The sequence below is a fragment of the Megalobrama amblycephala genome, linkage group LG21 (assembly GCF_018812025.1).
Source record: "Megalobrama amblycephala isolate DHTTF-2021 linkage group LG21, ASM1881202v1, whole genome shotgun sequence".
NCBI classification, from domain to species: domain Eukaryota; kingdom Metazoa; phylum Chordata; class Actinopteri; order Cypriniformes; family Xenocyprididae; genus Megalobrama; species Megalobrama amblycephala.
The window spans coordinates 26,624,113-26,651,277 of record NC_063064.1 but is presented as its reverse complement, the minus strand read 5'-3'; the positions used below and the strand labels follow the sequence as shown (position 1 = coordinate 26,651,277).

The 27,165-nt window shown below is 37.8% G+C and overlaps 2 protein-coding genes and 1 long non-coding RNA gene across 3 annotated transcripts in view; all 3 read left to right on the top strand.

Annotated features, from left to right (window-relative positions):
- Positions 1–1,457: 1,457 nt before the first annotated feature.
- bhlhe40 (basic helix-loop-helix family, member e40) lies at positions 1,458–5,185 on the top strand. Its single transcript, XM_048172584.1, has 5 exons — positions 1,458–1,817; positions 1,916–1,979; positions 2,187–2,294; positions 2,673–2,796; positions 3,026–5,185. The coding sequence occupies exons 1-5, from the start codon at positions 1,741–1,743 to the stop codon at positions 3,862–3,864; spliced, it is 1,212 nt and encodes a 403-aa protein (XP_048028541.1). The 5' UTR covers positions 1,458–1,740; the 3' UTR covers positions 3,865–5,185.
- A 5,032-nt stretch (positions 5,186–10,217) lies between these two features.
- Positions 10,218–21,863, top strand: arl8bb (ADP-ribosylation factor-like 8Bb). Its single transcript, XM_048172232.1, has 7 exons — positions 10,218–10,419; positions 12,712–12,792; positions 12,927–13,000; positions 13,850–13,943; positions 14,479–14,546; positions 16,360–16,430; positions 18,246–21,863. The coding sequence occupies exons 1-7, from the start codon at positions 10,297–10,299 to the stop codon at positions 18,293–18,295; spliced, it is 561 nt and encodes a 186-aa protein (XP_048028189.1). The 5' UTR covers positions 10,218–10,296; the 3' UTR covers positions 18,296–21,863.
- A 1,233-nt stretch (positions 21,864–23,096) lies between these two features.
- The window catches only part of LOC125256327, a 63,812-nt gene continuing 59,743 nt past the window's right edge, over positions 23,097–27,165 (top strand). Inside the window, exons 1-2 of the long non-coding RNA XR_007182092.1 lie at positions 23,097–23,274; positions 23,356–23,478. This is a non-coding gene — a long non-coding RNA (uncharacterized LOC125256327). The remainder of the gene's footprint in view (positions 23,275–23,355; positions 23,479–27,165) is intronic.

Sequence of the window (27,165 nt, the reverse complement as noted above, 5' to 3'; positions counted from 1 at the left end):
CTGCCTGCGAAGAAGGATGCTGTGTCATCCTGTTGCTGCAGATAAAAAAAGCACCAAAGTCCCCCACTTTCCTCCAGTTCTATTAGGATTTAAATTATTAACTGGATTTTAACCTCAATGAAGCTACCAGTTCTAACACCTACATTGTAATAATATAACATATATCTATTTCAGTTAGAGAAAATAGCAGCAGCATGTGATGAGTAACACGAACTCAGTAATGTATTTACTGTATTTTATGTGGACTTCCACATATCAGTTACTCTACCAGCATATCAAAGACTTTTAGAGCAAATACTGCCAGATTTTTACATATTTATGAGAGTCATTCTGTTATTTACAGTGAAAACAGCGCGTGAGCACCTTTCTCATCAGAGCGCGCGCGCCTGGCTGGGATGAGCTCGAGCTGCTGCTCGGTACTAAAATAAACAGGTGACGTCAGTCCCAGGGATTCAATCGGTTCTCCGCCTCCGCCCTTACCCTGCGCCGCCATGAGGAGTTCAACGTGACCGCCGCCGAGTACAACCGGCCACAACAAACCGAGCCGCAGCACGAGAGAGCCATGAGCGGCTGCACGTGGAGCGCCAAATGGTCCCGGTGTGAAAAAAAACAAAAACCGGCGCGTTAGTTCCCGCGCATCTGTTACTATTGTGTAACCATGACAACGGTGCCGTGCTCGCTCATGTGCCAGCATCATGCCAGGGGAATTTTGTTAATGAATACTTGCATTATATTGATAGAGCAACAGGTGCTCTGGACATTATTCATTTGACATCCGTTTCTTTCTAGAAGCTTCTGCTGCACGCACACATTCAGGCCCACATGCGTGTGTGAAACAGAATATGTGCTGGCTCTTTGTAAAATATTGCAATATATATTTGCTGAATTCGAGAGATGAAAAACTAAAATATGTTAAATGTTTCCTTTTAATTAATAAATAATTATACATTTTTATAATTATTAAAAATGTATAAAGTATGTTTTCATAGTTATATTTCAAGTAGTATGTGTTATTTATAGAATACAAAATATAAACATTTTATATTAACAAAGTTTTAAACATTACAGTATATCAGTGTGTGTGTGTGTGTATATATATATATATATATACTATATATATTTTGTGACATGACAGACATTTTGAGGTTCTGTCATAATTACATTGGTAAATAAGTCGAAGGTATGGTTTGGCTTGATAAAATACTCTGAACCACTTTATATAATCTTTGTGTATATCATGCTTTGAAGTCAATCCAGGATAAGGCGCTCATAATAACACGTCCCTGACACGAGCTGTTATTGTGCACCCAGAGAGAGAGAGGGAGAGAGAGAGAGCGCGCGCGCGCGCAGCAGCATGGTGGGACACGGGACACGGGAGGGCGGACGGTCTGCTGTAAATGGGTTGAGCTCTGAAAGCGCCGTCACACACGTGAGGCTCATGTGACTGGAGCTCGAGACGTGTCTGCAGTCACAGGGTTTATTTAACACGTACTTCAAATCCACCCACATACACTCATTTAACCAGCACCGGAGCCGACAAACGCCTCCTGCATCTCCACCTCACAACAACATCAGTTTTGCGTCCTACTTTTGAGACACCATATCTGGAACGAAAACTACTTTATTCGAAGGAAATACTTGTGGACTTTGATGAAAGAGTAAAGGATCTGGTTTTTATTTTTATATATTGATTTATATTTTTAACCCTATTCTTACACCAGTAAGACATATTAGGGTGAAATGGAGAGGATTACCAGTGCTCAGCCTCCACCATGTATGGCCAAACACGCCTCGCTGGATATCTCTGACATGGAAAGGTAAGTCGGTCTCCAGACGCTGCTTATTCGTGTTTCTGAAAGCTTTCAAGAGAGCTATATCTCTTATTAACTGTGTTTTATTTCATTTTATTTTATAGAATGGACTTTCCGATGTATGTGTATAAACCCCGGCGGGGAATGAAGCGCAGTGAGGACAGCAAGGTACGAAATGCGCAATTACGCACAAATATAATTTGCGCACACTTTTACCTGCCAACTTTGTATAAATGTATTTTAGTGTTCTTAAAAATATTTATTTAATCTGCACAATTTATTGATTTTTTTTTTTTTTTTTTTTGAGTTTTATTTTGTTTTTAATGCTTTTTACGCATGGAAATTAATTTAAAAAATTTAACTCCTAACCCTCAGGATACATACAAATTGCCTCATCGATTGATCGAAAAGAAAAGGAGGGACCGAATAAACGAGTGCATCGCGCAGTTGAAGGATTTGCTGCCCGAACACCTTAAACTCACTGTAAGTAATATGGGAGTGGATGGGCTCACCTCACTATGCTGTAGTGTAAAGCGCCACCTGCTTGTTGATCATGAATAAATCATGTTTGTCCTGCTTTTGGATTAGTCACCCTCTCCTATAATGTGCTCGATGTACATTTTTAATATATACAACTTGTAAAGATCACAATTTAACATCACGAATCTGCCGTTAGTTAATTATTCATACGTCAACAAGGCGTGTTGGAGTATTTATTACTTGCACGCACATGTGCATGCACTGGTGAGCGGAGAGGGGTGTCTTCATTCCTGCTCGACGCAGGTTTGTCCTCTCTGAGCCGCTGCGGAGAGGGTTACATAAGAAAGATCAACATGCTTATCTGGGTTCTTCCTGTTTTAGACTCTGGGACACTTGGAGAAGGCTGTTGTGCTGGAGCTCACGCTCAAGCATGTGAAAGCTCTTAACAACCTGCTAGAGCAACAGCAACAGAAGATCATTTCCTTGCAGAACGGAATGCAAATCGGTGAGTTTTCGATAATGCATAAGGGGCGGAACACCTAATGTGCACCCGTGTCGCAGGAAGCAGCCCTGCTGAACTTTTCACCTCCCCTCCCCTTGTGTTTGATTTCGAGCAGATTACAAAATAAAGAAATTGAGACATGCTTGCGCAATGCAGCAGATGATCTAGCCTTCATGACTGTTGTGAAGGAAAACCACTGGCATGCTCTCTAACCCTTATGGTTCTATTGCAGGTGAACAAGGCAATGGGCACTCAGAAAACAGTGAGGAGATGTTCCGTTCCGGGTTCCACTTGTGCGCCAAGGAGGTTCTTCAGTTCCTGGCCAACCAGGAGACCGTGCGAGACCTGACGCCGGCTCACATAATCGACCACCTTCAAAAAGTGGCGTCTGAGCTCATTCAGAGTCCGCAGAGTCCTCGTCTGGACGAGCCCGCTCCCAAACCTCAAGAAAGCCGGGAGAAACCGGCAGGCCTGCAGCCGAAAGCAGCGGAGGGCCACGCTAAAAACTGCGTGCCCGTCATTCAAAGGACTTATCCCCACAGCAGCGAGCAGAGCGGGAGCGATACGGATACCGACAGCGGCTACGGAGGCGAGCTCGAGAAGCGCGACCCGAAAGCCCAGCGGCCGGTCTACTACGGCAAAGACACTGGGGATCTCAAGTACGGCGGCAGCATTAAAGAGGAGCTGGACGAGCCGCAGGCCAAACGGCAGAGGTCCGACTCTTCAGAAGACGAGTCTCTGTCGGGGCACGAAATAGTGGGCGGCCACAGCCCCTACATGAGCTTTTCTCCACACCAGCCCCTGTGCATGCCCTTCTACCTCTTTCCACATGGCGCGGCCGCCGCGTACTTGCCCATGCTGGAGAAGTGTTGGTACCCGGGGGCTATGCCGGTATTGTACCCAGGCCTCAGCGGCTCCCCGGCGGGCTTGTCTCCTGAAAAACTCCCCTCGTCCTTGGCCATGTCGTCAAGAGTGGGCTCCCCCGCCAGCCCTCCGACCTCCATGGACTCTCCTGCGCTCCTGCAGGCCCTGAAACAAGTCCCCCCGTTAAACCTGGAAACCAAAGACTGAGGACTCTCTCTGGGGTCCGCCAACAGCCCGCTCTCTGAATGTTCTGGTCTCGAGAGTGGACTTCCCTGCTGAATAAGCTCCCGACGAGGGTTCTGTTGAAGAGGGCGCAAAGACAAAGTTCGACGCGCCCTCACGCACGGCAAACAGCTGTTCTGATTCCTCTCAGAAGTACGACAGCCTCCACACACTCGCACACACTCTTATCAGCTCCCTCCACAACCAGCAGACACATACCCAGACACGGAACGGTCCACGTGGACGCAGACGGGTAAAGGAGGTCCCGTGCAAAGCACTGTGAGACACTGTGAAGGTCAAAACGAGGACAGTGAGCACTGTCCTTCGAGAAAAAAGGACCTGGGGCGGGCGAACGACTGCTCTCTGCACTTATGCCGAATGTTTCAGTCGAAAACAATACAAAACAATAACCCAGAATGTGACGTGCAGACGGTCCCCCAATGATAAGGACTTTGCACAAGCACCTTTTCATTTGTTGAATGTAAACAAAAAGTCATTTTTTTTTTATAAAACATCACCCCTGTAGATGCTGCTTTTTGGACATTTCTCTGTGCCGTGGACGCTTGATCAGGAAGCTCCACTCTCTTCTGCTTCTGTGACTGCTTTAACCGATAAGAACCGTCCTTTTAGACTAGAATGCTACCAAATAAATGTCTTTTCTTTGGCTGAGGGGAGCACAGGCGCGTGCACGTTTCCCATCTCGCGCTCACCTGAGTTTTCTTGCATAAACGAGGACGCCATCGACTCCCGAGACGTGACGCTCGTGTAAATACGGGAGTGATGTAATCATGGCCCCGCTGTAGCTTTTGAGTTTGTCATCCATTCGTGCACGTAGGTGAAGTTGTTGTGAGGTAACCGCATTGTGTAATTATTTTGTTTATACTACTTGTACATCTGTATTTTTGATACGTGACCCACACATTCATGTTCTCGAGTTTTAGACAGCCGAGCGCTGTATGCCATGAGATTGTGTACATAGCTTTGGACCTAGACTCGATCTGCATCATGTTCTGTGTTCATTTCTGGTCAAATTAGGACAGATCTTTGTTCATGCTGTTGCCTTTACCTGTTTAAAGCAGTAAACATGATGGCGGATATCTACATTTTTAATCCTGGATTCTACATAGAAGCAAAAGGAAGTGAATGTAATGTTTAAAACAATATATTAGTTTTGTATAGGAAGAGGTACTTACTTTTTATTTTGGGACCTAAGAGAAGGTTGTTTGATGTATATATTTTGTCTAAAGTATTGTTGACATACAGTAAAGAAAAAGTATTAATAAAGTTTTTTTTTTTCCTGTGGAAATCATGTGTCTGAGTCTGTGTTGGAGAGCTTGAACATGTTTAGCTGCAAAATCAACCTCGCTGTTTTTCCCATCATCACAGTTCGTCTTTATATAACACTTATATAACCAGTAAACTCGCTCTGTCTATGCAAATCCTTTAGACACACAATATGATAAGAGTCAGGTTACACATATTCCAGCCTCACAGCTCCTAACTAAAGTCCATGAATTTGTCGATGGTAAACTGTCTGGTTATCTGGCCTATATAACCTACCCAAACAAAGTGAGGGGGAAAAAAAAAACATAATTGTTTGATTATTATTCTTATTCTTCGTCTTTGCAAACCGATTTACATACTTTGATGAATCACGTCCTTTGCTAATGCTCGTTAGCTGTTGAATGAGGTTAAGTCTTCCCGCGTGTCTGGCTGTGTGCTCGATCCAGTGCAGTTTCACTCCTCCTCCGCCCCGCTGGGATGTGAACAGGCAGCAGTGTAATCACACCGGACCTGCTGCTCACATGTAGAGCCACACGGTAGCACTGAAGCATGAGCAGACACATGCTACCTATCCAGCACGGTCAGGCCAACATAACAACACGATTTATGATTGTGGGACAACAATAATAGTGTTATATGTTGTCTGTAAGTGATATAATTAATCAATAAGGTAATATGTTTTTAGAGACATAAAGTAGTATTCTTATCTTTAATCTGTTTGGTCGTAAAATTAGCTATTAGGGTAGGATGGGGGAAGATGCGCCTCTTAAGAATAATGTGGATTTACTGTTAAATTGTAACATATTTAGATATAAGTTTAGCCTGTGTTCATCAGCCAGTGTGTTATTTTAGGAAATAAATTTGCTAATTTAGTTGATTATTGCACAAAATGTCACATATTAAAAGAGCCCCCCTACCTGGGGTAAGAAGACCCCCCTGGATAAACTTTTACAGAATGTATAAAATTCTTATATATATTATAATATAAGTGTCATTAATGTAAAATAATAAATAAACTATTGTAATTTAGTTGATAATAATTGAATAACTGATGACAGACAAAGCAGAATACCAGTAAAAGAGATTAATCTGAAAGATAAAATTATTCTATTACTTATATACAGGCTTATGAATATTTACTTATTTGATTGCTCATATTTTAATTATCGATATGTCATAATAGCAACACTATGAATGCAAATTTAATGATTTAACTCAACTAACCTAAAGGTTTTAATGAAAGCAAAGATGTTTGAAATGTACATCTAATTCATGGAAATACTGAATAATAGCCCCATACCAAAACAGGATGATAAAATTAAAATAGAAAGAGTTTTGAGGCTTAACTGGTGTAGAGCTCTGAATAAAATGCAACAAACAAACAAACAAACAAATAAAGTGGGAACATTCCTATTGACTGTCATCATTTCAAGGTTAAAAAAAAAAATATATATATATATATATATATATATAAAGCAAACAATGTTTCTAAAACAAACAAGACTAATAAAAAATCATAGTGTTACAAAATAACATCCACACAATAGATAACGGTGTAACTGTGAAAATGTTTTTAAACAAACAAACAAACAAAAAAAACAATGTTAATCTACACACTGCTTGCAGCAAGTATGAAGTTGTTACGACATGTTTGAATGTCTCATCCTTCTATTATAAAGCTTTTAGCGCCATCGCGTGGAATAATGATGAACTGCAACGAACCTTAAAGTCCCCCTGAAATCAAAATGTAAGGTTTTTAGCTTTTAGTATGAATATGTTAGCCTTAAGGTTATGAATATGCTGGTGTGATCCTAAACAATGACAAAATTTGCATTTAGGAGATATAAGCATTCAAAACTTACAGTCTCTAACTTCTGCTAAAATGGATCACGGATTTCTTGACATCACATCACACTTCAGTTTGTCATCAAATCTTTGGTCCAATCAAATGCTCTCTAGAATCTGAAGTCCCGCCCCTCCTACGGCTGAAATCGGTCATTTGTTCACATATTTACTAGTTTCTACATGGTGAATGGCACATAGTGCACTATATAGAGAATAGGGAACGATTCAGATTCAGTGTAAATATGCTTTCCTTTGACACGAATAAAGTCTGTTTTCACGCTAATGTCCCGTGAACTGCCGTAACGCGAGCAGTCACCTCCGATCCAGAGACACGAGAGCACAGAGGGGATCACGCGCGAGTAGGCACAGACCACAAAAGGTATCAGACCCATTTGAATTCTGCACAGAATGCTGTATATTAAAGCGATATAAAGGACATTTGGAGTAGAAACGGTTAGAGATTAGAAGGAAACTGAAGGAAACTGAGGTCTGAGGCTGCGTCCGAAAACCTAGGTAGCTGTCTTGCTGCCTCGCTGTCTTATAAGAGAATGACTTGTACGGCAGCGTTTTTGCATGAAGATACCTCATGAAATTGATTTCGGACAGACTTCTGAGGCAGCGTAACAGTTTAATGATCTACAGCAATATAGCGCGAGCTTTGGTGAGAACTAAACAAATATTTAATTATTACAGTAGTATTTTCTCGATAGAAATTATATCAAAATTGAAATATGTTGGTCAAAATCATACATTTATACACAAAATGAGCAGCAAACGCAACTTTCAGATGCCATCTTTATTTTTCTAGCTCAACTATCACAGAATGGAAAGCACAGGATTGTGGGATATCAAAGGCAGCTAAGGATAAATCCATGCTTCCTTCAAAAATCGATCTGAGGAAGGTATCTTATGAGACAGGAAGTGAAGCTAACATTGGATTCGGATGTGCCTTGATGCCTTACTACCTTGAAATGTGTCCTCAGAAGGCAGCATTTTCCAGTTTTTGGATGCAGCCAGTGTCTAAGGGCTCTGGTCGAGCTGTAACATAAACGAAACGCTATTGGCTATTTTAAAAAAGGGGCGGTATATGTTCGATATATCGCCTTGTCATCCTGTTTCAGTTGAAATTATGTCAACACATTGAATAATGCCAAAGTCCTTTTAAAGGCCAGAACACACCAAGCCAATGCCAACGAACTAGTGGCGAAGAAAGCAGACTGCGGGGTTGGCTCACGTCGGCAGCGTCTGTTTCCAAAGTTGGCCTGACACACCAAACCGACGCTAAACAGCCGACAGTCAAGTAGCATGTCAATTCTGCACCTGCGTGAGATGAAAAGCATTTCTGAACCAGCAGGCGGCAGTAGCTGTACAGCCATTCAGAATGATCAGATTGCCTGACAGACCGACGAGCTCCAACGCCGATTCAACAATTCGAATCGGCCGAAAAAAAGCCGACGAGGACCAACTTCAGCCGACGGAGCGGAACACACTGAGAAAACTTAGTTGGCCGACGAAGAAAAACTGCCCGACGGCCAACCGTCGGCTTGGTGTGTTTCTGCCTTAAGACAAGCATAGACAGTAAAAGAAATGGACACAGCGACCCCATTGGAACTCAATTGAGACAAGTGAAGCCCATTTTTAGCGATTTTTAGCACTTCCGTTTCTGACGCGCAGACTCAAACTAAGCTTGATGACGTCAGCAACCTGTCTGACAGATGTAAATCTTCTAGTAGCTGTGCGTCCAAACTGCCATCGTTAATCTTGCAGAGACGGCGAGCTTGAGCGGGGAGTTCTTTGGCGTGAGTGAGCAGGAGTAAGTATTCTGATTAATTATTTTGTATAGTATTTTAAAATGTAACGCCAGTACGCCATATTAAGTTAATGCATACTATTGCCTGCGAGCTTCTCCTCCTGTCTGTACGGTAATTTCTCTACTGTGCGACAGAGAGTCGAGTGGTTATGACGCAATCGTTAGCCTATTTTTACAAAAACTGTATCTACGGGGCCATAATGTAACATAGAAGGTAATGGAGCCCTTTATACATTGTCGTGTATCTTTAGAAATAAATAATGGACAAATGGAGTCTTTAAACGCCTCAGACGTAAAGTTATTCACTGTCAAAGTGACGCCAAAATGAATGGGAGTCAATGGGGATGCTAACGCAAGTGAAGTTCTGCTACAAGATGGCGGCACCCGGCCGACTTCAACTTCCGGTCGACTTCCTTGGGCACTGAAGACAAGTCATTTCACTCGGCGGCCATCTTTGAAACGCCTCTCGGGCATTCAAGTGCAGCTCCTATCTCTCTGAATGGGGAAACATCAAATTCTCCAAAGCTGTTTGCCAAGCTTTCGATTAAATTTCATATTTGAAATCACCAATGAAATCTGACAACAACTGTCTCATAAATTTTGTTTCTAAACGCTCGAATCATGACACAAAACGGTATTATTCAGGCTGGATCAAACTAATGCGCATGCGCAATCCTAAATGCGCGTCTCTTGTGCCTCATTTCGGAGGCGCGCGTCTGACGGAACCGGAGCTTCTAACGGCCGCTACAGTGACGCGATGACTTGTGAAAAGGGAATATATGCTCTTATTTAGAAGGCGGGACTTATTCCGACATATTGTGCGTTGTACTTTCAATTGCTTATCTTTTTCTTCTTCTTTTAACTTATTTACTTACTTGTTTATTGTATGTATTCACAATGTTTACAGTCCTCACTTGGAAGAAGCCTGTCAGAAGACTATAGCATCTCAATACATACTCGTGCATCTGCTCAACTCTTGTATAGTCACTTATTTTACATAATAGTTGTACGCTCGACTGTATTATGTGTTAATTTAAATCTTGTTTTAATGTATTAAATTTTTATTTTTAATTTTTAAATGGGTTATACACTTTATGCAATACATTTATTTCATATGTATACATATGTATTTATTTGTTTGTTTTATAAATAAATAAATAAATGTTTATTTAGATTTTAGATTATTTAGATGACAATCCAAAACAAAGATTTCATTTTGTTAATAAATTAACTCTGTTTTTCTTGTTACGGAAACAAAGCAATTAAAAGTTTCAGTAATATTTATTTAAAAGCCTTCAGCACAGGAGTGTGACTTTTATTATAAAAGATTTCCGCACGGACATACAGCGGCGCGTTTATTGTGCGTCAGTAGTCATCACATGACCTCAGCCGCTTCCTCTTTCTCCTCGATTCCTCCAGCAGGATCAGAATCTGCCCTGCCTCATCCTGACCATCAGAGTTCACCCAGCAGCGCAGAGATGTTGGCCCTCTTCCACCGGCTCCTGGACTGGCTCAGGTCGCTCTTCTGGAAGGAGGAGATGGAGCTGACGCTGGTGGGACTGCAGTACTCTGGAAAAACCACTTTTGTCAACGTGATTGCTGTAAGTGTAGTTTAATTCTTCAGAGTTTTGGCACTGAAGCTTGACTGAGCGGTTTGTTATTGTTGTCATGTCATTGCCTGACATGGGGCGGAGAACAGATGATTTAATACCTTTTCATATGAGTAATGTGCTCTTAGGGATATGGGTGTGATTTTCTTTTTTTTCTTTTTTTTCACAGATTGCTTGACGTTTTAGATATGAAATATGAATTCCAAACCTGTTTTAGTTTCTCCATGTTTGAGGACTGTTTTAAGTGTTCCGACTTTTAGGGTGGATGAGATGCCACTGGGGTGCTTTAGTGTTTTAGTTTAAAAATGCAACCATATTCATAAACATGTACTATAATATAATACAAACACAATATATTAATATATCTACTTATCTCAAAGTGAGACATGTAAGGCTTTGCTTTCATATTGATTAGGTGCTAGATGTCTTTGATTTCCTTCATAGATAATAATGTGATAAACAGCTTCTTTTTCCGGAAGCTCATTGTGGTTTTGAATGTGTTTACAATCTAATTTTGCTTTGTTAAGTTTGTGACACTAATAATGTCACAATAATGGTTTTAAAAATTATTTTAATGCATGTGGAGCATTGCATCTTATTAAACCTGAATATAACATATATTCTGAAAGGTCTCTGAGCACAGCAGCCTGAATCTGATATTAGGCAACAATCTTAAATGCAATTGACTGTCCCACTGGGGATTCTTGTCCATTTAGGTGAGGATATCGTGAAAAGTTGCCGTTTTTTCCATGCTTCTGCAATGCAGCACAATGAGTTTACAAAGCCAGGGTTTCTAAGGTCACTTGCACAACTCTACATGATGGGTTTGAAAATGAATTTAAAGAGGAAAAGAGAAACATCTCTTTCGGTTTCAGCATCTCGCACACACAGGTGTCATTCTAGTTTCAGAGAATGATTTATGGGTTCTTTATTAAAACCTTCATTTGTTTCGTTCTGTATTTGTATCTTGCTAAACAATTGTCAGTATTTCTTCACTTATAAATGTGAACCAATTAAGTTTAAATTTGCATAGGAGACAAGAAGTAAATGCTTGTATCGTAAACCACAAGAAATGCAGAGGAAATGTTCTTTATTAAAGCTCTGAAGGTCTTCAAATGCACCACTTAAAGAGATAGTTCACCCAAAAATGAGAATTACCCCATGATTTACTCGTCATCCTAGGTGTATAATATGACTTTCTTCGTTCAGATGAATACAATCAGAGTTATATTCAATAATGTCCTGGCTCTTCCAAGCTTTATGATGGCAGTGAATAGAGGATGAGATTTTGAAGCCCAAAAAAGTGCATCCATCCATCATTAAAGATATCCACACGGCTCCGGGGCGTTAATAAAGGCCTTCTGAAGCGAAGTGATTCATTTGTGTAAGAAAAATATATAAAACTTTAAATCTAAAATAACTAGCTTCCTACAGACCGCCGTCGCATGATGTAGCAAAACAAAACACCGGTCACGAATTAGAAGACTAAAATGAGAATTTTTAAAGAGAAATGTCTGAGGATTTCGATAGAAGATAAGAGGAGATTGAGTTTGTTGCCCAGCCCTATTTGTTTGAGTCTTTATTAACCCTCTGGGGCTGTGTGGATATCTTTTATGATGGATGGATGCACTTTTGTGGGCTTCAAAATCTCATCCACTATTCACTGCCATTATAAAGCTCGGAAGAGCCAGGACATTATTGAATATAACATTATTGATTGTATTTGACCGAACGAAGAAAGTCATATACACCCAGAATGGCTTGAGGGTGAATAAATCATGGGGTAATTTTCATTTTTGGGTGAACTTTCCCTTTAAGTGTTTTCTAATATGTCCTTCAAGTTAGCTAAGCTCTTATATATAGAAATATAGATTCATATATTTAATATGGAGGCTTTGCAATATCTCGCTCCACAAATAGTTATGATAATATTTTTAAAGGAAAGAAGGATCTTGCTTTTCTCTTTTCACCCAAAAGTGATATGAAATCTCCTGAGACTTATTTTAAAATCCACATGAATCAATTAAATCATTTTACTCAATTTAATCAATCATGTGTCACAAGACTTTCTGACCTGTTTTACCAAAAACTTCCCATGTTACTAAAAAACCCATGACTTAAGCTTGAGTTGCTGAATTTGAATGTAGACTTCCCCTTGTGTGTGTTATTTTGTGAAACATCAGACTATTAGATTGTCATTTTGTAAACCTTTGCATCCCTTCACATGTCAATTTGTTTTATCCATTTAATTGAAATGATCTGCATGTGTTTCTTTTCCTCTAGTCTGGTCAGTTCAATGAAGACATGATCCCTACAGTCGGCTTCAACATGAGGAAAGTCACCAAAGGCAACGTAACCATAAAAGTAAGTCTCTTGTTAGATCCAGTTTTAAAGACTCTTTAATACACATTATATTAAGTTATATAGTTACATCAGCAATGCCTGCCATCATGTCCACATGTCCAACTTTGTAGCATATATGTGTTGTTCTCATGTAGATTTGGGATATAGGCGGGCAGCCGCGGTTCAGGAGCATGTGGGAGCGATACTGTCGGGGCGTCAACGCTATAGTGTGAGTATCATCTGCTGTTTGTCCCCTCAGACACTTTTAAACTGGTTTATTCCACTATCTCCCCTCTACGATACTTGATTCTGATTGGTCAGTGGCATTGAGCAGTTAGATTTATAATGACCACAATGAGGTTGTTAAATTAAGCATATTAGATTGTAGCTAAATATTTTTTGCTGGTCAGTCCATAGAAAAAGATAACTAAAATTGCATATTAATAATAAATACAGTAAATATACACTACTGTTTAAATTTTGGGATGTGTAAGATTTAATGTTTTTGAAAGATGCTTGTTATACTCACCACGATTGTGTTTATTAATATTGTGAAATATTATTACAATTTAAAATAAATGTTTTCTGTTTCAATATATTGGAAATTGGCCATTTGGCACATTTACAGAAGTGTTAATTATTGTGCATGGTCTTTATAAATAAATTAAGGTAAAAAAAACCAAAACAAAATATATTTTAAAATATAATTTTTTTTATTCCTGCGATGGCAAATCTTTCAGCATTTTCACTTTAGATGTTACATGATCCTTCAGAAATCATTCTGATGTGCTTATGTGCTGCTCAAGAAACATTTCTTTATTTCATGTCCATTAATGTACTTATTTGTTAAGTAGCTGTGTAATAGGGGGGATAATGTACAGTCAGCCAGTCATTATCTCAAAATAAATCTCTTCAGGGTGATCGAGACTGCTGTGCTTTCGTTTTAAGGTCTTGATCACTCAGTCAGGGTTTATTTAGCAATAATGATTGGCTGATTATATTATCTAATCATTTTAAGAGTTAATTTTTACATTACTGTATTATTAAGGACTCCATAAAGAACTGTTGCTGTTTTCAGGTACATGGTGGATGCTGCAGATCGTGAAAAGGTGGAAGCCTCAAGAAACGAGCTACACAACTTGTTAGACAAACCACAGCTGCAAGGCATTCCTGTAAGAGGATTTCTCTGTTATTATTGTAGCTGATCATTTCCCCTGTGGTGTTAATGGAGGACTGTTTGTCTTATTAATACTTCCTGCTGTTCTATTACTGCTGAACTTACCAAAATGACAGGAAAACAAGCCTAGCCATCGCACCACACCTTTTCCAGATCTTTCCAGAGCTGCTGTGTGGTATTTAAGGAGCATGACTAAGCATCTCTACCGTCAGCTCCTGTGGTCCGAGATGTCCTCACTGGGGGCACTATAGGTCTTATCTTCAGCAGAGAAAGCAGCACAGAGGAAACAGTTTGCTCATTGATTATCTGTCCGTAGGGAGTGATGGGACTTCGAGCAGTGCAGTCACTATTTACTAAAGCCGCCAATTTAAAAAGACAGCTTTATCACGATCTGATGTGGGACCAACACCCAAATACATAAATCTTTAAGCACTGAAAGTAAAAGTGCCAGTGTGAAATATGCAGTTTAAATCTAAAGACAATTCAGGAGGTGCGTTGTAGGTGATTTAATGTTACTTTGTCCTCCACAGGTACTTGTCCTTGGCAACAAAAGAGACCTCCCTATTGCGCTAGACGAGAAACAACTCATTGAAAAGATGTAAGACTTTCTCTTTTTTTTTTTTTTTGCATTATTTGATCTTTCTTCAAACTATTCCTTGACTAAGAAGTTTTGGCCTTGAGAGTGAGAGATTAATTTAGTTTCCTGCTTTATACAGACCCATATAGAGTGCAATAGTCGGGTTCCGGAAGTAAAAATCCCATTCATTCATTCATTCTCCATAGGGAAATTGATTTCGAACGATAATATAAACCTTTAAATGTGCCCTAGAATTAAAAATTGAATTTATCTTGGCATCGTTTAATAACAAGAGTTCAGTACATGGAAATGACACACAGTGAGTCTCAAACTCCATTGTTTCCTCGTTCTTATATAAATCTCATTTGTTTAAAAGACCTCCGAAGAACATGCGAATCTCAACATAACACCATATATAACATATATATATATATATATAAAATATTTAATTATACTGTATATACACACACACAATTATACAGATTTTACAAAAAATATATTGTTTTATATATATACTATATTGTAAATGAGTAGATTTATATTTCTCCATGGTTTTTAATTCAATTATGCTGTTTGCAATGCTTCATGGGATTGTAGATCTTTCCCTCACTAAAGCCGTTATGTACACAGTCTTGTACCTTTGTATTTTTGTCTGATTTTCAAATACTTTTTTGCTTCAAATCAAAGTTTGTAGTGCTGGGATTCACCTCAAAGCTGATTGGCTTCATTCATACCTTTTAAAGGTCCCGTTCTTCGTGATCCCATGTTTCAAACTTTAGTTAGTGTGTAATGTTGTTGTTAGAGTACAAATAAAATCTGTAAAATTGTAAAGCTCAAAGTTCAATGCCAAGCGAGATATTTTATTTAACAGAAGTCGCCTACATCGAACGGCCAGTTTGGACTACATCCCTCTACTTCCTTCTTTAATGACGTCACTAAAACAGTTTTTTGACTAACCTCCGCCCACAGGAATACACAAGAGTTGCGTTTGTAGAGTGTGTTTGTCGCCATGTCGTCGAAACGCTGTTATTTTCATCCCGCAGTCCAATCACCGGGTCTGATTCCGGCTCAAATTGATAGGGTAAAATTAAAGACATGTTTACAATAACACTGAGCGCGTGCATCTCCACGTTATGGTAAGAGGCGTGACCTTTCCGGGTAAGGTTCGCTAAACTGCTGTCGAATCACAACACAGGAACCGCTGGCACAATCAGAACTCGTTACGTATTTCTGAAGGAGGGACTTCATAGAACAAGGAAGTCATCAGCCCGTTTTTATGACAGTGGAAACAGCGGTATAGAGATAAGTAAATTATGTGAAAAATACTGTGTTTTTTTACACGCGAAACATGAACACATGTTATATTGAACACTATAAACACAATCAAAGCTTCAAAAAACCATGAAAAACGGGACCTTTAACAAAGAATTAAAAAAAAAAAAATCCCTATGGGAAAAATGAATGGAAAAAATACTTTGGGAACCAGCACCACTGAAAAAGGGGGCGGGCACTGTTAAACTCTATTGCTATCATAATAATTGTCAGTATGATCTCTGGATGCTTTTGATTGTAATGAATTTTTTAACATTTACATCACTGAATCAGCTTCCTCTTTTTAGACTTCTTCTTTTTTGGGGGTTATTTCAAGTCTAAAATACACTATGGCAGTTCTATACACCAAACCTATCCTCATTGGAAGATCTTTTTGGGTTTTTTTTTCTTTTTCTTTTTTTTTTCTCTGGGATTTTTTGACATTTCCACAGTCAGGTGACAATAGAAAAAGTTCATGTGAGGCTACTCTCAAAAATAGCAAATGATATTTCCTTTTCTGCAGGAACCTGTCTGCCATTCAAGACCGAGAGATCTGCTGCTACTCCATTTCATGCAAAGAGAAAGACAATATAGGTGAGAGTTACTGCATTTTATACACATGCAAATATAAAATGATAACTGGTCAATTTCTTTTTCAAACTTTTCTTTTTTAGATATTGTCCAATGTTTTAATAAACTTTCATTTAAAAAATTAGATTTTTCTGACTATAATTTCATTTGTCAGGCTTTACTGGGTTAATTTGGAATAACCAAATTCCTTGAAAAAGTGAGAGTGAGAAAGGTATGGAGAACATTGTGTGTTCAGAACTGGAAAAAAGAAGAAAGGCCTGCTGGAGTTCGAGTATATTTACAATACTGAATCAAATGACTCATGAACCACCTCACTGTGACTCATGCACATTTCAGCAATTGAGAGCTCTTTTGTTCCTTTTAGTTTGATTTTTTTTTTTTCACCAAACACTAGTTTTCGTGGTTGTGATTTCATCATTTCCACTAATCTGAGAAGCCATCCATTTGCAATCATTACACTACATTACCCAGTTTTTATTAGCTTTACAAATAGGTAATTGGCAAAGAAAAGACAATGTGTTTTCCTGTAAAGCAGCAGTTTCCAAACTATGACACATACTTGTAATATTGTAGGTGCATCCCAATTTGCTTACTTAAGCACTATTCTGTGTCGTTTTGTAGTACTAATAGTGAGAGTAGTGTGTTCACACTGTAAACTCCAAATACAAAAAGTACACTTTAAATACATTAATTATGCACTTAATTAACCGGTAAAAACGAAGTGTGGAATGTTGGACTCGTCATGCACTCAACTGTTGCAGCTGTAGTTACGCAGCAGAGGGGGAGGGGCAAATAACCTTCTATTATTCATACACTATATGGTTTAGTACATAGTGCATAAGTATATAGTGTGTCATTTGGGACGCAACTTATGTAAAACATTTTTCATGAGATATTTACTTAAATTTTGTGTTACAAGCATCACTGATAGCAGTCATTATCATTAATGTCTTTAAATAGCTGCATATAAGAAAGTTAATTAGCATATTTGAATAATGAACCATTGACAGTTTAATTAAACACTAAACTGTCCTCCATAGAGTGCTGCAAGAAGGAGTCCTAAAATCCAAAAATGAGCATTTTTGCTAACTTCTGGTCCCATTGTCTAATCGCCCCAAAGTCAATGGGTTTCTAAATGGTTTTTGGTTAAATGCCTGAAATAAGGTGTAATACAACATAATCACATTTTATTCTGTGACAAAATATCTCGGTAATACATGACTCATGATTTTTTTTCAAGCTTTTATGCATCTTTAAAAGGATGGTTGCTAACAAGTATCTAAATGGGACTAAAGAGGTTGTCAGGGACATTAAGCATCATCACACCAAACAGGAAAACTCATCGATTCACTAATCTGCTTATTATGTTCAAACTATTCTAACTTAAACTTTCTAAAGATTTTAAATAAAGATTGAAAGAGAAGCTTAGTGGTGGTGCAGCTGTAATATAGTTAGTTTGGCAATTGTATTTAGGCTTCAAAATTCATAAAAGTGATGTGCATTTGTAAATATTAACATCTAGGTTGGCCTATAAAAACGTTATGTTATGTTTTGATGAAATTTTAGTAGACAAATGCATTGTTCTCATTTATTTTTTTAAAGCAGCAGTGTGTGATATATTGTTGTTATAATAGAAGACATTTTGCAGGCAACATTGCTTTTGAATTGCCATAGCAATATTTTGAAAGCACTGCAAAGTTTACACTCTGGAAATCAACGCTAATGCTTCAGTTTGGGAGAAGATGTGAAGTTCATCTGAAGATATTATATAATTGTCATAATTATTCATCTCTTCCTCTCTTCATGTTCTTCCTGCAGATATCACATTGCAGTGGTTGATCCAGCATTCAAAATCTCGGAGAAGTTGAGATCCACGTCCCTCTCAGCCGCATCTGTCTGTCCAGTAGCTGCCCGTCTCGATCGTTCTCTGTAACACACAGACTGTCAGTAATACATCTTCACCGGTGGGCCGCAGACTCATCTCAACTCATGATTTGCTACCATTCGGCCTGTTTTGTTGGCTCAATGGATTATACTTTTACCTAAACTTCTTTTGTCCATTGACAAAGCGATATGGTTTAGATCTGCTTTGGAGTTTATCTCCTTTCTCCATAAAAATAAGTTTTGAGGTGTGTTATTGTTTTTGAGGGATCATTTGGTCTGCTTATCTTAATTCTTGTATAATTTAAAGCTCTAAAGCATTTTAGTCCCCCAAGTGAAGTCAAAGAGTGGTTGGAATGAACATTTGAGTAGCTAGTATTGTGCATTTAGAGCCTCAATACATTTTAAATGTACACTACCATTCAAAAGTTCAAGAATTGAGTTGAATTGAACTGAAAAGAACTAAGAAAATTAATACTTCAGCTAGGATGCATTAAATTGATCAAAAGTGACAGTAAAGACATTTATAGTGTTACAAAAGATTTCAAATAAAAACTTTCTATTCTTCAAAGAATCCTGAAAAATGTGCCTTCCACAAAAATATTAAGCAGCACAACTTTTTTCAACATTGATAATAATAAGAAATGTTACCAAATCAGCATATTAGAATGATTTCTGAAGGATCATGTGACACTGAAGACTGTGGTAATGATGCTGAAAAGTCAGCTTTGCCGTCACCGTTGTAATAGCATTTCTCAATATTACTGTTTTGAATGTATTTTGGATCAAATAAATGCAACCATGATGAGCATAAGAGACTTCCCGAACCCCAAAGCTTTTGAATGGTAGTCTACATCCAGCTGATATTTTCCATGTGCCACGCAAATATTATTTTGGAAAGATAATGGAGCCGTTTGACTAGTTGGATGCTCGACATTTACCAATATCTGCCTTTCAGCAAATGAGGAAGTTCTACTTGCTGATTATCTCATAATTAATATTCATAAGTCAAGATGATTAGTATTATAATGTCTCTCCCCATGTTTCAGATCGTCTCTATGGCTCTGTCTAAATCTTTTCCTATTTGAGACTCATTACAATAATAAAGCCCAGCTCATTAATATTCATGACCTACAGCTCATGGACAAGCTTCACATACTGTAGCCTTGAACATGAAACATCTCAATTCTGAAAACTCTTCTAATGGGACAAAGCGTATCGCTGATGGTCATCTTGGCATTTACATTAATTAGTGAGCATTAAGTTAAGTGCCTTCTGCAAATACACACATTTTTAATGCCCAGTATGGGATATAGTGTTATATATCGCCAAACAGCTAGTCTAAACTCCCTGTAGGTGCCATTATTACCAATTTAGCACTGATTATTGTATTATTATTGTTTTAATAATTTAATTACTCCTCATCAAATGGCCATCTTCATTGTCTATGCATATACACATATTAGGACGCCAATCATTACATAGTTATCTGATTGCTACAGTGAACACCAACCCATTACTGGTTAACGTACAAAACGAATGTTTAGTTATTTTAGGACATGATTCACGCACTGGAAGTGAAGGGTCTTGTGTTTATCTTCTGGGTGATCCTATCCAAGCTGAAAAAAGTAATCATCTTTTTCACACAGTGTCAAATGCTAGCTGTTTTATTGATCTTTTATTTTTCTTATCATGCCCCTAAATGCTCTGAATTCTTCTTCCTGTCTTCTAAATATTAGTTTTACAGCTATAACAACATCGCGGTTGTCTTCTGTTGTAAAATGTTATTATTTATGACTTATTACTGACACACTGAGTATTAGCTGCATGGTTCAGCGGAGTAGTTTTCCACCAACACGTTGCTTGAAGACTGAGATGAATAGACTTTCTGCTCTAGCTTCAGACTGTCTCTAATCACGTCTCTAATCTACCTCAGAGGTGTCATGAGCGACAGCGGACGTTCAGAGAGCTGTGAAGGGAAGCCTGTTTTCACCACAGAATACAAAATAAAAAAGGAAATTGCATCCTTTTATCTCACAATTCTGACTTTTTTCTTGCAGTTGCGTGTTTGTATCTCCCAATGCTGACATTTTTTTTCAGAATCTTGAGATATAAGCATGCAATTGCAGGTTATAAAGTCTGAATTGCAAGATATAAACAGAAATGTGAGATAAAAAGCCACGGTTATCTTTTTTGTTTTAGAAAATGGTAGAAACAAGCTTCCATAGCTGTGTACCATGATGAGAGAGATCTCAAGTCTGAATACTTCAACATATGCATGTTGTTCTATGAAGCAAATCTTAAGATTTCTTTGTATCTTGTGTTTAATCTTTTAAGATGTTTGGTTTTTCATAATTGATGAATCTGCCAAAAAAAATCTAGGATTTAACCATGAGAACAAAGGCTTTTGTTTAATTGAGAAGCTTTAGTTGTGCTGCCATAAAAATGCTTGATAGATGCATCGATTGCAGACTTTTTAGCATTAAATACAACTATTGTTCATCCAAATACTAGTTGAATACAATAATTAAAACACACACACACACACACACACACACACACACACACACACACACACATATATATATATATATATGTATATATGTGTGTGTGTGTGTGTGTGTGTGTGTGTTTGTGTTTACCCAAATAAGCTGTAATGATTTTCTATGATTATATTTTGGGAGGGATAATTCAAATGATGTGCACTAACACTGAAGCCATTAAAATGAGTTATTTTCATATGTGTTTTTGGGCTTTTACAGAACAGGCAGGACTGAGTCAGAATGGACATTTATGATCTTATGATCTAATCTGTTTATGCTTGATTGTTTGTTTATTCAGTATTTTTTTTCTTTTAATTAATTTATTTTTTTCTCTTTTCAAATCAGCAGTGTCTCACATGGGTGCCCAGAAATCCCATTTTTTTTAAATTCTTAAAGTACATATTAATGATTGCCGAGACATTCCTGCAGCGTTGTAATGGAGATGAACGGAGGTCACGCTTTCACCGTTCACATCTCTCTCTTGCTTCATTCATTCATTCATTCAGACATGATGTGTGCTGTCGGTTCCCAAAGCAGCAGGTCTGTGGGCTAAGCTTGTTTATCTTTGTGCAGCCTTTAAACACTATACAGGATGGTGTCTTCTCTTCTTCGTGTGACTATCCACACATGAAAAATCAATGGATCTGTTGCTGACTTTATATATAAGCAAATGTAAAACTTATTTTGTTTTGCAGAGTGTTCTTAATTGTGTCTCCTGCATTATTTTGTTTTGTGATCACTCAATATTTTTTTTTGGGGGGTGATTGTAAGCCTGTCAATTTTGTACTGTTACATTTGATGAGAAAGTTGAGAATGATTTGTTTGGCTTTTGATGTTCTAAAGTGATGTGATCAGCATTTATTCTGTTTACAGACGAAATGTAATCATGAAAACTCATTCTTTACTCCACTTTCCCCTCACATTTTTACAGCAGTTGTAAAGTCATTAAAGCTTAAATAACACAAATGGAAGTATTGTAATTGATTAAATGCTGAACAAGTCTAAACAAAAATATTGCGCTTAAATTTCTTTGTCTGCATGAAACGGAAGTTGCTTTCTTACCTATTCTGTGTGATGCATATATCCCAGTGAAATGCTTCTCGAGCAAGAAAAGATGTAGGGCGGGATTTGATTTTGTTCATTGGAAATTGATTGGATGGTTGTGGTTTGCTATTGTTGTGATGTAATTTGAGTGACAGGTTGCCCCGCCCTCGCTCCAGTAAACACTTCTTCAGAGCAGTGACGTCGCTGCAAGAGGAAGGGGAAGTTATTTTGACTAAAGATTAAGAGGGCACACACACACACACACACACACACACACACACATATATATATATATATATATATATATATATATATATATATATATATATATATATATATATATATATATATATATATATATATATATATATATATAATCTCTATAAGATGTTCCATAAGAAAAATAAGAATTGTCAATTTTGATTTCATGGTGACTTTAAAAGTTGTCATTCTTTGTCTAGAACTTCATGTAGGCTATTAAAACTATTGAAGGGGCTTACATATTGAGGACTGTTGAAAAAAATCATACATATATACAATTTACAAATTATAACAAAACTCATTTTAAACATGTACGTGCGTTTTAAAAATACGGAAGAGGATTAGGGCCAAGCAATAATAAAAAAATAAAACCATTTCGAGATTAAAGTTGTTAAATTTCGAGAAAAAAGTCGAAATAAAACGTTGAGAATAAAGTCATTAAATTACGATGAAAAAAGCCGTTAAATCTCGAGAAAAAAAAGTCGAAATAAAATGTTGAGAATAAAGTCATTAAATTACGAGAAAAAAGTCGTTAAATTATGAGAACAAATTCGTAATTTAACGAATTTGTTCTCGTAATTTAGCGACTTTTTTCTCATAATTTAATGAGTTTATTCTCAACATTTTATCTTGACTTTTTTTCTCGAAATGTAACAAGTTTTTTCTCGAAATTTAACAACTTTAATCTCGAGATGGTTTTATTTTTTATTATTGCTTGGCCCTAATCCTCTTCCGTAATACGATCATGAAAATAAAAAATAGCGAATTAATAATTACCATTTATTATATTATTTTTGGCTTGAAGGGACTATAATTTTTATTACTAAAAACTCTTCTCAGTGTTTTATTTTCTGGTTGTCAATAGGTTCTTGCAGTGCGTAAAGAGGCCACATGGTGGCAACAGAGTGCCATTTAGAGGTTCGTTCCAAACCAGGTGCGTTTCAGCTTTAAAATCCTGTTTTAATCTTAAAAGCGTGGCATAGAGAAATATCTGATTACATTTAACAAATTACTGTTCATTTATCTAAATATATATCAGCTAGCCAACTGTTGTGATCCTTGTATCATCTTTAGCACCTTTTTTTTTGTGTAAAGACTCCATACAACCTGTCATTCTGGTAGGTTCTCTCATGAGATAGATAAAACACTTTGAAATGCTCTCTTAAGGTTTTTAATTTGTCTCTTGCTGATCTGTTTAGGTTTACTGTATACAGTGACCTGGAATACAAATCTGTAGACATGTTCCATCAATATACCTACAGTAAAGTCCACTGGGTGACTGCTCGTTGGATCGTTGTTGTTTGATATTGCTGTGATCTCAGGTGAGTGACACGTTGTCCCGTCCCTTTTTCAGTGTAGTGGGCATAGGAATAAAGAGTGAATGTGTTGATGTGTCACATTGACATGTGTAACTCAAATCAAAACTACAGCTGGTGTTATTTAAAACCGCCTCTCTGTATCATGCCAGACTTTAGTGTAGCAATATAAAACAACAGGATTTCACATGAGCCCTGCCAAATCAATTTCTGCATTTCATTCAACACAATACAATATTTGAAGGAGCATTTGAATTTCATGCATCAAGACTTATAAATCAAGAAGGTGTTTTGAGAGGTTGTTTCCGGTCCGGAGGCATTATGGTCTCGGTGCTGCGGTCTCCTGACACCAAACAAGATATTTTATTCAGTCATCATGTCAAAACTTATGAAGGTCAAATACAGACACCTTCTCTGGACCATGTTCTACATCACAAACCCTCTGAGGTTCTTTAAACAAAGTACTGGATTTGTAAAGTAGTTTTATGATTTGGTGGAGAAACATCTTGAGACTTGAAAACACTTTTTACAGCGATGCCATAGAAGAACCATTTTTGGTTCCCCAAAGAACATTTCAGTGTAAACATTTTACATTTTAAGGCTACAATATGTAGATTTCACCGCTAGAGGTCGCCTATTCAAAACAAAGGCATAGCTTGATGGTGCATAGCTCAGGGACTTCTTGGAAAATCTGGAAAGCTAGATTTAAACAATAAGACTAAATGTGTTGAGCTATCACAATAATGTCTAATAAAACATGTAATATGTTAAATCTTTGGTGTTTCTACAAGATAAAACCGGAAACAGAGGGTAACGTGGATATGACACCATTGACAGGCGACTCCCAGACAAGTCCCGCATGCTTGGTTAAAGGAACACTCCACTTTTTTTGAAAATAGGCTCATTTTCCAACTCCCCTAGAGTTAAACAGTTGAGTTTTACCGTTTTCGAATCCATTCAGCCGATCTCCGGTTCTGGCGGTACCACTTTTAGCATAGCTTAGCATAGTTCATTGAATCTGATTAGACCGTTAGCATCGCGCTTAAAAATGACCAAAGAGTTTAGATATTTTTCCTATTTAAAACTTGACTCTTCTGTAGTTAAATCGTGTACTAAGACCGACGGAAAATAAAAAGTTGTGATTTTCTAGACTGATATGGCTAGGAACTATACTCTCATTCTGGCGTAATAATCAAGGAACTTTGCTGTCGTTCCATGGCTGCAGCAGTGCAATGATATTACGCAACGCCCGTGAGCCCCTGCTTGCACAGGGAGCGTGCCTTGCAACCATGGAGACGTTTGTGAGAGACGCTGCGTAATATCATTGCGCCTGCTGCAGCCATGATACGGCAGCAAAGTTCCTTGATTATTACGCCAGAATGAGAGTATAGTTCCTAGCCATATCAGCCTAGAAAATCGCAACTTTTCATTTTCCGTCGGTCTTAGTACACGATTTAACTACAGAAGAGTCAAGTTTTAAATAGGAAAAATATCTAAACTCTTTGGTCATTTTTAAGCGCGATGCTAACGGTCTAATCAGATTAAATGAACTATGCTAAGCTATGCTAAAAGTGGTACCGCCAGAACCGGAGATTGGCTGAATGGATTAGAAAACGGTAAAACTCAACTGTTTAACTCTAGGGGAGTTGGAAAATGAGCCTATTTTCAAAAAAAGTGGAGTGTTCCTTTAACCCTTAAATGCATGACTGTTTCGGCAATCATTCTTACATATTCGGGTCTTTATCGACCCGGATCTATATCTAACACGGAAGGATCTCTACCTGTCGAGATAATATAAAACTCCTCTGATATTAGAGTAACAATTATAGAAGAATAAAATAAATCGTATTTTGTTACCTTCTGGAGCTTGAAAGGGCTCGGTTTGAGCAGATGTTTTATGCCATTACCACTGTCCTCGTCAGAGCTCATTTCCCAGTAAATTCAGCAAATAATAGGCTATTTTTATGTTTGAGGTCACGAATATGAGCCCATTTGCGATCTCAAACGTATTCTCAAAATTATATAGTTTTTAACATCTTCAAAATCAATATTTTGATCGCTAACAGCTTCACCAGATTCATCCAGTAACAGTTACAGTCATATTTGATTGCGTTTAGTACTTGTTCTGCAGTAAATCGCTGAGCCATATGTTTTTCTTATTATTTTGTTGTTTTTCAGCATTGTGTATCAGAAATTGCCACCTTGTGGAATAAAGGTGAATTGCACTTATTCCGTCATCTAAGATTCCATTATTGTTGTGCAGAAAAAATATACGTACACTCATACACACCTCGGGTCGTTTGCGACCCTATACAATTTTTACAAAAAATGAATACAAAAATAGGCATTCATTTATAATTTTATGATTTTTTTTCTTGTTATATTCTTTATAATGAATTGATTGATAATGAATGATTGATGTCTAACTTTAAAAAATTAAAGAGGCGGAGGGTAGTGAATGACGTCCCGGGTCACTAAAGACCCGAGGTATGCATTTAAGGGTTAAAATCACGATTTTGTCATGATTTACAAATAGTTGCAAACATTTGGGATGTTGTAAGTACTCAAGTGAACAAAATATGTAACACTGGAATAGTGGTTTTTGGATATTTTACTGAAAATATCTTACATATTGTGCCTTTAATAGGGTGAATTCAGGTTGATTGGGACACTTTTTCCAAGTCATCTCAATAGCAAAAAAGTGTCTCAGTCACCCTGAATTCACCCAATCCAAAGAACCTTTTGTGGAATGGAAGTTTCATGGATGTTAGAGGTTCTTCATGGAACCATCAATGTCAATAAAGAAAAAACCTTTACTTTTAAGAGTGACAGTTGACAGAGTGATATGTTTTGAGAGCAAATTATGGCTGATGTAGGCTTCCTTTATGGTAATATGATAACAGTTTTATGATTTTGACTTCTGTGGTGAACAGTAGAAGATAGACAGGCTTAACTGGTCTTAACCTAAATCAGGTAAAACTGACTTACTCTACAGACAGGCCTGTTTTTGCACATAGCTGAATTTTTACCAACCTCTGGAGAGCACCAAGGAACATTAAAATAAAACATACACTGATTAATCCCATTTAGTTGAGTACTAATGAACAGCTGGTGGGATTTCTGTTGTGGTGGCAATGTAGTAAATCTGTGGATGGACCCAGGTGTTTGTTGATGAGGTGTGTGTGTGTGTGTGTGTTGTAGTTTAAGTGGAATGATTACAGGTTCAGTCCTGTATGAGTTTATACAGGGTCATGTGTTTGGCCTTTAGTCAGAAACGGATGCACAGGGTTCTTATGAAAAATCAGTCAAGTCAAGTCAAGTCACCTTTTTTTATATAGCGCTTTTTACAATGCAGATTGTGTCAAAGCAGCTTTACATTGATAACTGGTATATAATTTTGGCTGCACAGCAGCTCTTAAAGAATAGTGTCAATGCAGGCAGATCAAAGCACTGTTGAATATCAAATGTCAAGTCAAATGTCAAGTGTCCCCAACTAAGCAAGCCAAAGGCGACAGCGGCAAGGAACCCAAACTCCAACAGGTGACATCAGGTGGCAAACAAGTGGCAAAAAATCAGCTCCTATTGTCATCATTGACAACCATCTATTTTCAGCATTAATTGAATTCGTGCCAGATTTGCTGCAGTAGACAGTTCATTTAGTCACTTAGTGATTTTCAAGCAGCCATTGCTTTT